The sequence below is a fragment of the Lepisosteus oculatus genome, chromosome 9 (assembly GCF_040954835.1).
Source record: "Lepisosteus oculatus isolate fLepOcu1 chromosome 9, fLepOcu1.hap2, whole genome shotgun sequence".
NCBI classification, from domain to species: Eukaryota; Metazoa; Chordata; class Actinopteri; order Semionotiformes; family Lepisosteidae; genus Lepisosteus; species Lepisosteus oculatus.
In genome coordinates this window covers 8,274,999-8,287,540 of record NC_090704.1, presented here as the reverse complement: position 1 = coordinate 8,287,540, position 12,542 = coordinate 8,274,999, and the positions used below count along the sequence as shown (strand labels likewise).

At 38.7% G+C, this 12,542-nt stretch overlaps 1 protein-coding gene across 2 annotated transcripts in view; it reads right to left on the bottom strand.

Moving 5' to 3' along the window:
- The window catches only part of hmcn1 (hemicentin 1), a 110,701-nt gene that overhangs the window by 61,576 nt on the left and 36,583 nt on the right, over window positions 1–12,542 (bottom strand). For both annotated transcript variants that reach the window (XM_069194069.1, XM_069194070.1), the window contains exons 8-17: window positions 12,256–12,519; window positions 11,670–11,814; window positions 10,573–10,694; window positions 7,258–7,530; window positions 4,302–4,443; window positions 4,083–4,210; window positions 3,633–3,746; window positions 2,395–2,553; window positions 2,101–2,295; window positions 1,694–1,789 (exon numbers count right to left, since the gene is read on the bottom strand). In XM_069194069.1, the coding sequence (XP_069050170.1) occupies window positions 1,694–1,789; window positions 2,101–2,295; window positions 2,395–2,553; window positions 3,633–3,746; window positions 4,083–4,210; window positions 4,302–4,443; window positions 7,258–7,530; window positions 10,573–10,694; window positions 11,670–11,814; window positions 12,256–12,519 (1,638 nt within the window). The remainder of the gene's footprint in view (window positions 1–1,693; window positions 1,790–2,100; window positions 2,296–2,394; window positions 2,554–3,632; window positions 3,747–4,082; window positions 4,211–4,301; window positions 4,444–7,257; window positions 7,531–10,572; window positions 10,695–11,669; window positions 11,815–12,255; window positions 12,520–12,542) is intronic.

The following is a 12,542-nucleotide window of genomic DNA, read 5'->3' as shown; positions in this document are numbered from 1 at the left end:
TCTTAAAAAAAAACAAAGGATGTACTCCTTATTTACCTAATAGAAACATGTTGCCCATATTTATATGTCCCTTTAGAAAAAGTGTTGTGATCAAAACAGAAATGATTTAACAAAACACACAACCTGTCTACAAACAGCTACAAGATCCATAAGCTGTACAGTGTACACAATTGTTGCTCACAACACGTCTCTGGTTGAAACTTAAAAAAGTGATTTTCCCAGGTCTGGATTAAACCTTAAATCACCGGGGTCTCAGTCAACAGTCTCTGTGTCTCTGAGACGTATGGAACCATGCCAATTTATAGCAAGGTCTTCTGCAAGTAACCTTTACCCTATATGCTACACTCTACATCCAAGTGGCCTGTTAAACAGTTAATGAGGCTGTGAAACACACATCAACCTGGAATGCAAAGAATATAAGAATTCTACAAACGTGACAATTTCTTAGCATTGGTACTTTTAAGTATGAAGAAAGAGGCAGATAGTCAGACAGGACCTCTCAAAAATACAAAATGTGAATGTTATATCCACATAATGCTCTTTGATCATCACAATATATAATGCTGTACACATACCATTGGATTATTTGATACACCTGATATCAAGCCTAAATTCTTTGAAACAAAGAAATATCAGCTTAAAACATTTTGCACATCTGGACCAGAAGATAATTCACTTCTTTCTGCAGCTTTAGCATGGCACTCTTTGCATTATTTTGCACATCTGACTTCTCCAACCCTTCAAAAGCTGCCAGGAAAATTCATTACTGCGTCTATTCCAACATCACGATTCCCATATTTTAAGTACATTCAGTGCATATTATAGGTAATTCAAAACTGACAAGCTCTCTGTACAGCTCCCTGCAAACAAAGGATTCTACGCAAACATTTGCTTTTTTAAAGTAAAAAAAGTCCACATATGACAAAAAAGACAATATGGACTGTAACTTCAGTTCAGTCTACAGTATAACAAGTTTTGCATGTTTTCTTTGCTCAGTGCACTACTGTACATCTTACATTTAACAAAACATGAAATACAGTGATTTCAAAATCTATTTCTTTTGTGTGAGAGCTTCCTTTATACAGTTTTTGGTCATGAAGTAAGAAAACTAGTAACTTTTTCTTTATAACGTGCAGTCTATTATATTTCCATGGTCAAACTGAGGTGCAATACAGTACTTCATTGGATGAAGAAAACATATATTTAACTCTAGATCAGATTTAGCAAATTCAATGACTGTAAACTGTTCAGTATTAAATACAATATAGTCAAAAGTCACAAATGTTATTGGCTTATTGAGGTGTGCTAAACTCCAGTTTGATTGCCAAACAGCCATAAAGACATAACAAGGAAAGAGGAATGTTTAACTGGCTATAAATTAAGAAATGACTCCCTTGGAGATTTTCGTTGCAGACTTTCTTCAGCAGAATTAATTTAGGAACGGTTATGATTCGGAACCCCTGTATTTAGTCTGAATGCTCCAGGTCACAACATGTGTTGCATAAATTGGGTGTTTTTGTTAGCAGACAGTCATACTAGACACTGCGTAATGGTCTGTTAAGGAACAATGGTCGATAATATAACATGTTTCATTTTTAAGCCTAACAGAGGGATATTTTAGCCTTTGCAGAGTGTGAAACTGAAAGATAACCCATTTGGCACTTGCAGAGAAGCTCTCCTTGTGTGTTCTTACCAAGTCCTGTGACAGTCACTGTGGCCTGTGCCTGAATCTTCCCAAACTGGTTCTGAGCTTCACAAATGTAAGTGGTCTCATCATCAACCCAGAGGTCTAAGAGGAATAACAAGAGCTTTAATCTTGAGAGTGAGTGCATCAGCAAGTCAAATAGTCTAGATCAATTTTCAAGCTGTACAACAAAATTAAGCAATATCTCTTTTAACCAATAAGCAAATATGCCTGAACTTCCCTTATAAGCATTTCGTTTAGTATACCATAGTGAAAGCCAGGTCAAGCACAATACAGAAATTTGAAATAAAATTTAAAGTGCACTAATTTATTGAGATGAAGGCAAATTCAAAGCCAATAAACAGAATTATCATGTCAAATCCATGTTAGATTTACCCAACAAGCAAGCCACTTACTGTTAATGGTGAGACTCCCACCCCTCTTTTGACTGATGGTGCTGGAAGCAAAGCGCCTGGAGAACAGATGGGTGTTGTCCACCCTCTTCCAGCTGATCTGGGGCTCAGGGTAGCCCTGGGCATGGCACTGAAGGGTGATGTTAGAGCCGATGTCGGCCATGATGTCAGAGGGCTCCTGAGTGAACTCTGGAGCGGCTGCCGAAAAAAATACCAAACGCAAATTCTGTAAGTGCCTCACACGTCTTCCCAACTCCAGAGCACTTGATGTTTATCACCACCTGCTTAAAGACTTACAGCCAACATCTAAAGTCACTCTGCCCATGGCAGTGCCGGCATCATTGATGGCCACACATGTATAGTCTCCGGCATCCTCGTCTTGGGTTTCTTTGATCCTCAGGATCCCTCGCAGACCATCAATGTTCACAAATGATGATGGCCTGAGCTGGAGATCCCCTGCACGACCGCAATAAACACTCGGGCATTAAAAGTGTGGCAGACCGGGTGACGAAGATGTCAAAGAAAACAAATTATCTCATCGCAAAGGGGACCTCTGAGGAACCCATGTACTCAAAGCTCTCAAAGGCTTGGATAAAGTCAACCTAGAGGACTTCTTCAGAAAAAAAACATTGAAACACAATCCAGAGGAAGCTCAAAATATGCGAGCATGCATTTAACGTTTAACAGGAGGCACAGAAATGGTGAGGGGTCACAGAACAAGCTACCCAGCCAGTAACTTGGCTTCTTCGAGATCACTGTCTGTATGAGATCCACAGAACAATTAGCTGTTGGCTACCAAATGGGCTTGATGGGCAGAATGGCCTCTTATTCTTTGGAACCTTAAAAATGATTACTTTTGTTCTGTGAAAGATGTTCATTGTTTGGGCCAATGTTTGTATCCAAAGCAACTTATAATTTTGTAAATAAAAATGTTGGCGCTCATTCAGTTGGGTTTGCAGGGACAACCTGGGTCAGTTACCTGAAGATCTCTTTAATTATGCCCTTCATCTTGTATTTAAATTTGCACTGAAATATAAACTGGTACTCCCATATCAATTAGATTATCTTTCCCTCAAATCTAGTAAAATGTCTCTGTAGCTATAAATGAAAATAATGTCCAGTAGATGGTCAAAATCACAAAAGAAGTAGAGACACAAAGAGGTGATCTGCTGGCAAAGGTTTGTGGGAAAAGCTATAAGGGTCATTTGCAATAAGAAGGGAATTCGTTCGAGCTAGTGGTTATGTTCACTGTTACCCTTCCTGTCAGACGTAATGTCCAGTGAGAGCAGTAAACATCAGGCTTAAGCTGCATGGTGCAGTAAATCTGACTGCTTCAAAGGTAAAAGGGAGGACTAAAAAACTAAACACAATATAAGTCAAGAAATAACCCTGAAATGATCTATTCCACCAGTCGCCCCTGACAAATTAAGTCTGGCTTTTTTACATAGAACAAAGACCAATCTTGGGCAGCATGGCACCACATATAGAACCTTCATATTCTTGTTGCCACCCTGAGTGGATAATATGTTACTCACCTTTATACCAAAGGACTTCAGGCAAGGGGATCCCTGTGGCTCTGCACTCCATGATAGTGGTGTCTCCCAGGCCAATCAGAATTGCCTGCTGGACAACAGTTATCTGAGGAGCCTCTGTAATAACAGACAAAGCATTTTTCATAAGAAACAAAACAAAAGAAACTAGTAACTTACTTTATAACCAATACTGACATGTTTAAAATAAACTCATTAAAGAAGATGGACATATGAAATGTAGTTAGAAAACCTTTTAATAATGACAATATCTCTAGAATTTGCATAGCAGGGATAGGCAACCTTGGCTCTTTAATTCTTAATTATTCAAGTGCTCTTAGGGTATATTGATTAAGGATAGGATAGACATGACGTACTGGGTAAAGATTACACTGTATTTCACTTCTGATTAGATACCAGGGTCATTTCCAACCAATAATCTCTTCTCAGACTCACCAATGAATGTAAGTACAGAGGTCTGCCTGTCTGTTCCAGCTGCATTGCTAGCCAGGCAACTATAGACTCCCGAATCCTTCCGGACCATGTTCTTTATGATCAGAGTCCCGTCCAGGGTCAATCTGTGCCTTAAAAGTTTTCAAAACCAACATTTCAGGAAGAAAACCCATCACCTAAACAGTTGCGCCATTCTGCATTCAGATGAAGTGAGAGCGTTACCTGCTGGATCCCAAGATGAACATGTCATTGTGTGTCCAAACCACATGAGGCGAGGGATATCCTCTTGCTGTGCACCGAATACGGGTTTCCTGTCCAGCTATGAATGTCTGATTCTTAGGGTCGACGCTGACTTGTGGGGGCTCTGGGCGGAAATATAAAGATATCATTGAATACAGTGAGATGGTTATGGTTTTCTATTTTTTGGACAGTGGTGCTGGTTGGTTCAGTTGTACTCCTTTGAATAAAGTATTCTTGCTGCACAAAATGCTCTAGGAGAATGTTATTCCATTAAAAAGCATTTTACTGAGTGACGCAACAAAAACAAGAGGCATGTCTCCTTTGCACATTAGACAAAATGTCCAAATGTGATGACATTTTATCACCTGGTTATGAACTGTTTGAGTAATGTTCCTCCCCATGTCTTGAAGGTGTTCATATTGTGTAGTATAAATTCATCTTTTGTCCGAGTCCTATTACTATACCTGAGCTTTCATCATTCAAGTGTTCAGTTTTAAAAGTCTATGCTCCGAAGCCAATAGTTTCTATATTTCATGATCTTGAAGATGCCCCTGTTATGCTGCGAAGTTGAGGGCTTTGTGTTTTCTTGCGAAAATCTCTTTTCTTAAAAGAGCTGAGAAGAATTCTGTATCACTAATGCTCTCTATCTCTTGAGAGCATTTACCTTTCACACTTTGATAACTGAGACTACATACTGTATAAGAAGGCTCAACTCAATGAAAATCACATTCCGTGCCTGTTACAAAGAGACCTTTGTGATCAAGTGTCAAAACCAGTCTGTTTGCTAGACTCGATAACGAACAGTGAGTGCATCGTTTCTCCTACCCCTTGCCTTCCTGTGTCAGCTGCCTGACATCAAAGACCAGCTAATGACTAGGACTGCCATCACTGCAAGTGCTAATTAGCTGTCTTCAAGCTGTTGGGACAGCTGTTTTGGGGGCTAGATCGCAACTTTGTCTAAGGAATCAAAGATATTTGACTCCAACAACGTTTACTTGAAAACAAAAGCTGATGGTAAAAGAGAGATGGAACAGACCACCACACACAATGTAAAGGACCTTTCTGACAATGCTACTAATTAATAAAAATGCAAAGAAACAACAATATATGGATAGGTAAAATATGATGTTTCAGGTAAACACAGAAGTGAAAAGAGCCATTTTCATTAAAAATCAGGAAATGCACTTCTAAAGACTACAAAGCTGAAAGTAAATCCTTTTTATATAATGCAATATTCCAATGACTTATGAACTTTTATTTAAGAATTTAAATTAAGATAAGAAATGTATATTAACCTCAGAATCCTGTACAGTATGTAAATAAAGTTAACTACATTTGCAGTGCTACAACATAAATGTGTCTTCACATGAGCCCTTGTCATATTTCAGATAGGATTCTATGCTGTTAAAATAATTTTTGAAACGCATAAACTGTAGTACATACTATATTAATACCCATGTTGACTTCTATCAATAAAAAATTCAGCCTCTGCCACAGCAGTTTTCTTTAGTTTTCTTTAATGTGGAATGCTCACAAAATAAATTTATGAGCTCAAAACTAGGACTTTAAGCGCAACTGTATACCTGCCAAAGAAAGCTAGCTTTTTTCTCAGTATCATAAGGTCTTACTAAACTGATTGGAATGGAAAGCTAATATTATAACCTCCTAAAAAACTAGATATAAATCAGTTTCACACATCCACTATTAAAAGAAGAGATTTTGCTGAGAGAGTACAGAAATCTGCCAGGAGTTATTATCTCCCAGTTTTCATCTCCTGGCTTTTACAAGTCACATCCAGGCCAGAAAGGGAGCTGTCATTACATACAACAGGCTCTACAGAGTCAAGATCTTCATTTAATCTTCATTAAAATACTGATCTGTAGATTAATTTCATTCCAAAAATGGTATTTATATTCCTGTTTGCTAAAATTACAGTAGTTTATTAAACTCAAACAGGCCAACTGAAGTGAAAGATGCCAGTGAGGGAAATCTAGGGCACAATTTATCATCAATACAAGGGAGGCCTGATAAATAAAAAAGATTAAAGGTGTTCAATATTTTTTGCTACACACACCAGCAACAATTCAGAACTCATTGACACCAGAGACAGATTCTTTTCCTTTTTGAAACCAAATAAGAATTTACACCTAACTGACTTGTATTCACAGCCTTTTGTAAGACTTTTCAGCTCCTCTTCTCCAAAGAGTGGAGGAGGACCTGGCCACTCATCTTTAGACAAGCAGCAGTCTTGACAGTGCCTTGCAGGTGACTTTGCCTTGACCAGAGGAGAAGCACGTCTTTCATAGCAAACTTGCAGGTGCCTCCAAGGTTGCAAGAGCAACAGTGTAATTTTCTTTTGGTGGAATTTGAGTAGTCCTAGGGTGAGTAACCCCCAATCTACCCTGAATAGTGGTCAGCCAGTTGTGCACTGTTGCTTGGTATGACAGTTGACAAGTGCAGTGATTCCCAGCCCTGATCCAGGAGAATAGGGTGGTTTTCAGACCAGCTGATCTCTTAAAGTTTCCAAGAAGTTCAGCATATAGAACTTCATGCAGTCTCTCATCCACTTGCTTGCTATTATGTCTGACTCAACTGGTCTCGGTGGTTGATGCCAGTCAACCACCTGACTAACAACTAACAATGACCAGACAAAGATGGGAGTGACACTGTATCATATACTGTATGTCCACACTGAGCACTTCTGCAGAGGTCCGATTGGTTACATTCCAGGGAACGAGAAATTGGTACAAGGTACAAGTTTGGCTGCAATTAAAAATTTGGCTGAAGGCGGAGTGTCCCTGCAGGACCAGAGTTGGGAGCCACTGGGTTAGGGACACGGTCCACACTTTGCTAAAGTCGGCACAGACACATCCCAACCGATCAATCAGTCGGTCACTCACAGAAACAGGGAGGAAGCAGACGGAAAGGAGCCCCTCACCCTGTACAATGAGGTAGACACTGGCGACTGTGGCACCCCCTTCGTTGGCAGCGATGCAGTTGTACTCCCAAGCGTCACTCGTGGTCACTCTGTGGATCTCCAGGGACATGTTGCTCATGAGGCGGATTCGGGGATCCAGCACTCGAGCGTCCACTCCGCTGCGCTGCCAGGTGAGGTTGTAACGCACCGTGCTGGCTACCAGGCAGGTGAGGATTGCTCTGCCACCCGGAGTGACAGTCACGTTGCTGGGCACATTGATAACAGGAGGGGGCTCTGGAACACAGTGCACACGGATCACATTAGCCTCATGGCTCTGACAACAATAGAAGTATAAAGGCCGGCAATAAGTAATGTCCATGGGCCTGTCTGTTGTTAAAATTGTTTTAGGATGCATATTGTGATTTTTCATTTCACTGAAGACAATGTGCAATTCTTTTAGAAAAAAAACAAGACAAGACAGAAGGCATTACGGCCTCCGACGGCATCGGATTTTCACGTGTTTGTAAAGAGTTTACTCTTTTCAGAGCTCATACAACAACTCGACAAGTTATCATTTCTGAAAAAATAAAATTAGCAGAAAAATAAAGGAAAAATGACTGGAAAATATAATTTATTTAAAGATAAACATTTGAAACCAAACATACAATCGCTATGAATTAAGAGCCCTCAAGTCTACAATAAATTATCTTTACTTGTATCAGAGAGTTCTGCCCTCCTTTTTGTAAACAACAAATCACATAAATCACATACAATCACATTTTTTTTTCTATCAAATTAGTTTGGCTTATCATTTTTAGGGAAGGAACATGAAACTGTGGTCCAATGCGTGGAAACACTTTCTGATTTCAAAGCAAAGAAAAAGACTTTTCAGTCATGCCTGGTGGTGTGCTGTGCCACATTGCCAATTAGTTTAAATCATTTTTTAAAATGTAAGCCAGCTGTACTGTACAATACTTTCACATTGAGGAATTTCATCCATAATACGACAGAGTTTGACAGTGAAGAAAAGAGAAGAAAGAACTGGCCCAAACATTGAGGTGAACAGTATTACAAGTGTACCACACAAAGAAGTTCAAGTGACCTCTGAGCTAATAAGTTGAGTCAATGTTTCTCACTTAGGAAGGATTATTTTCTTTAGCACTGAATATCTTTAAGGTCTGCAGTTCTATGAGGGTTTGGCATCCTCTTGTACATTTCTATGAACGCCAAGGAAGACCAAATCAAACAGTTTCAGTTATGTGTTTATTTAAACACTACTGAGTACAATATGGTGTCAGGTTTTGTTGCTGGAGAACCCTAACTTTTGGGCGGCACTTTAACAGGATGTAGTTCTAAGGTTAAACTAGCCAGAAACTGGAACATAATGTTGTATATTTTACACATAATGGTCTAAGCTCAGCTATTTTAAATACTGGTCATTATCTTTTTCACTGTAGATAATAGAATGCAACTGAAGTTCTTTTTGTTCGCTTGTTTGCGTTCATTTTAAATGACACACCAAACATTTGTGTTCCATACAAAAAGTCCTCTAGACATGGCACATGCATTTTGAACTGCATAATGATATGTTCTTTTTTAACAAATTAAAAAATTAACATTAAAAGTTATGCCAGGACAAATATCAGAATGTCAATTTTCCCTTCTGTGAAATTAAATTATCAGCAAGGCAACACGGAAAATGTTTTACTTACAAAATGCCTCAATTTTACCAACATCACTTAAAAATTATTACTGTGTAAACGACAGAATTTTGGAACTAATGACTGTAATTTCCAAAAAATAACATTAGCTCTTTCTTAGGAAGTTCTTGTTGCCTAAAAAAACTCCAATCAGGCTCCAAGTGCAGACTGGAGCTGATTATTGACAATGTTATAAATCCTTGCAGTGGAAAAGATGTGAACTGGACAATTACCCTTAAAAATTCTGAAATGCATATTGCAACAGTCAAGTATCACAGACTGTTACTTTAGGTAGTTCATTAGAGAAATTACTGAAAAATATCACTTTTGTTAGAATTCTCACTGTTGTATGTGTCATTGCTACAATACCATATCTTCTCAGAGGCTTGAATTCACATATATATATATATTTTTAAAGTATCCAAAAATGCATTATTAGAAAACTAATCGGTATGAAGAATACCACATTTGGAAGTTTGCTGAAAGCATTCCAAATGACACATTGTCTGCCATCCAAACAATCATATTAGTACCAGATTATTCTCAAGGCCAGATGTTGCTACAGTCTGTGCCTCATTAAGTTGTGAACAAATGCAAAACATGTATTCTACTATGTGGTTGATACTTATTATGAAGAAGAATGAAAATATGGTAACAGAAATCCAGCAGGTAAGAAAAAATGCCATTAAAGACAGGGACTGCATCAAATAATATGCTTAAAACCTTTAAACCCATTGTCTCAGCCCAACTTTGGATTTGTTTAAATTTGTATAGCTCTGCCCTGAGAGACATTATCAGGTTTTATTGAGCATAACACAGATGCCTTTTTTTCTTTTTGCCACATTCCACTTCTCCCTAAAGAGTTTGCACTGGGATAGCCAATGAGCCACACTCAGTTATTGTCTGGTTTTCTGCTCTGAAACCTTTACTGATCTTCATCAGACTGAGAGATGAATACTGGGACTGATCCAAAGCAAACCCAGCAATATCTGCCCTATCTAAGCTGAAGTATTTACGTGTGGTTCCTTAACCCTAATCAGATTGTATCTAAAACAGAAAACCTTACAGAGATGGCAAAGAGCAGATCGGCTTTCATCTGAGTCTCTGGGCATGAAACTAATGGATATTCGACCAAAATGACACATGTGATCCATTACCCTCAATTTCACAGTATTTACTTTCAGGACTCAATGATATTTATTTAACTCCAAAATGCATTTTAATTTATTTGCATCTGGCATGCTGCTTAATTTTTCTGTTAACTGTACAAAATGAGATTTATGGGCTGTTTCACAGCAAGTGAAATTAAAGATCGTATCGGTCACCTGGCACATGTCATGACCATGCACAATTTAACTTCAGGTCATGAATGTCATGGTGTTGAAACGCTTAAACAAAATGCACTATTTATGAAAAACAGAAGTAAAACACAAAGCAAAATTATCAATCTCCCTAACCTGATTGCATTAAAAAGTGTATTATATCAATATTGTAAGAGCTCTGCATAAAACCTTGTAATGCACATGTACCTTGAGAAAAATACTAAATCATCTGTTCTAAAATGGTACACAAAGCATCCTAACAAGAAGGCCAACCCAACCTTTCCATCTAACGACACATCACAGAATTCTCCTACCTGAAACATCCAGAAAGGTCTGGGCACGCCCTGTTCCTGCACTGTTGATGGCGATACATTCATAGTAACCTTCGTCACTCAAAGACACACGTTCAATCTCCAAAGTCGCATTTGAAGACTCCCTGCAGATGAAGAAAATATACAAAACAAAATGATTTGGTTAATGCTAAAAAAATACCAACAAAACCCAAATCATTTAAAAATTTTCAACTGACTGGGAGGTTTAAACATGTTAAATCCCTTTGCACTGGGGGAGTAATGTTTTTCAAGCACTATGAAACTGACAACTTTCAATGTGACTTTTCAACTAAAAAATGTTAACTGATGGCTGGAAATGTGACTGCAGCCTGAAAGAAAAGGTACATTCTTTGCAGAAAAAAAGTCTGAAACATCTCTGTGATGATGACATCAACAAGGGCCATCATTTAAAATCTGCTGTGTAGGAAATTTATGAAGATGTAGGAAGAAATGTCTTACTACTGTATATCTCAAGCTAATTTATCATCTTTTACTATGTTTTGCAATTATGTATCAATGACTATTTATCAGCAGCTCTTAACCAATAAGCTATATACAAACATATGGAAATAATTGCTTTCTGAAACACCTTAATCAAGGCAGTGCTGTGACGACACTGCTTGTTAGCGTGCAAGGTCTACTGGGAATTTTCTGTAATGTTTCCAGAATACACCACATACATAGCAAAGTGTTAGATTACATTCACAATGAAAAAAAGCTGTACAGTCCTGTTCCATTCTAACCAGAATGCAAATTCAAAAATGATTCCAGTACAGTTTCTTGAATATGTCCAGTAATGTTTACACGTAAAAACGTTGTCTGGAGAATCTGCCGTCTTGTCTTCTCATTCTGGAATATGTGTGCAGATGTCAAGACAACCAATATCCAATGAGCATTTCATGCTCTGAAGGCCACTGCTGGAAGCCATATGGCTTAACAGCTCATTCAGAGATGGTATGCTTGTTGTGCCACAGTTTTGGGAAATATCTCCATTTGTTCTACCTCAATCCATTTCTCTCAATCTATGCACTTATCACTTAATTGGACTATTGGATTCATATTCTTGTGCAAAATGGTACCTGAAAAACTGGTCCACTCCCAATTTAAGGCCATCTCTGCTGAAGCGCAGTGTGAAAGGAATCAGGCTGTCCACAAAACAGGAGATTGAGGCTTTCTGTAAGTAGTAACCTGGAGTTTGCTGAGGCATCATCACCTTGGGAGCATCTGGAAAAACCAAAAGAAAACAATAATGCTATAAGAAAAAACATAGGACGCATTACTCTTTGACAATCCAAGACCGATGTCAAGAATCAGAATTACAGAATGCATTTATAGTTGAAAAGGTTTATCTACATCAGTGGAAACAACTAGAAAACTGCTCTTCCCTTTTTTGTGCAATGTATTGGAATAATTTAAGGAAATAAGGCCTTAGTGTTTCCTGGTACATTATGGTATTCTTGAGGTGACCAGTCCATTGGTCATGAAATGCTAGAGACATTTGTAAACCGCTGTCAGTCTACAATCTTGAAAAAGTAGATCATGCACTCAACACAGAAGGTTTAGTTTTGTTGAAAGATTTATGGTAACCAGAACATAAATCTTTGCAAGGATATGGTCATCAAAACACAGAGCGAGAGATAGTTGTGAAAGATAAGCTGGTCTCACCTGGGATGATACTGGAGAAAGAGACGCTGGAGACACGCTGGAAAAGGTAGTCGTCTTTGTCGTAGCCAGTGACCTTGATGAAGAAGGCCTCATCGGGAGGTATGAACTCAGTGATGTTCCAGATCCCATAGGGTCTGCGCTCGGGAAAATAGCGGATGGGGAGGGTCTTGAGCACGCTCCCGGAGATGCTGAGGAGCTCCAGGCGGTCAGCTCGAGCCGGGGGCGAGATTCCGGTGGTGTTCAGGAGGATGAAAGTGGGAATGCCTGTAATAAGGAGACACATAAAG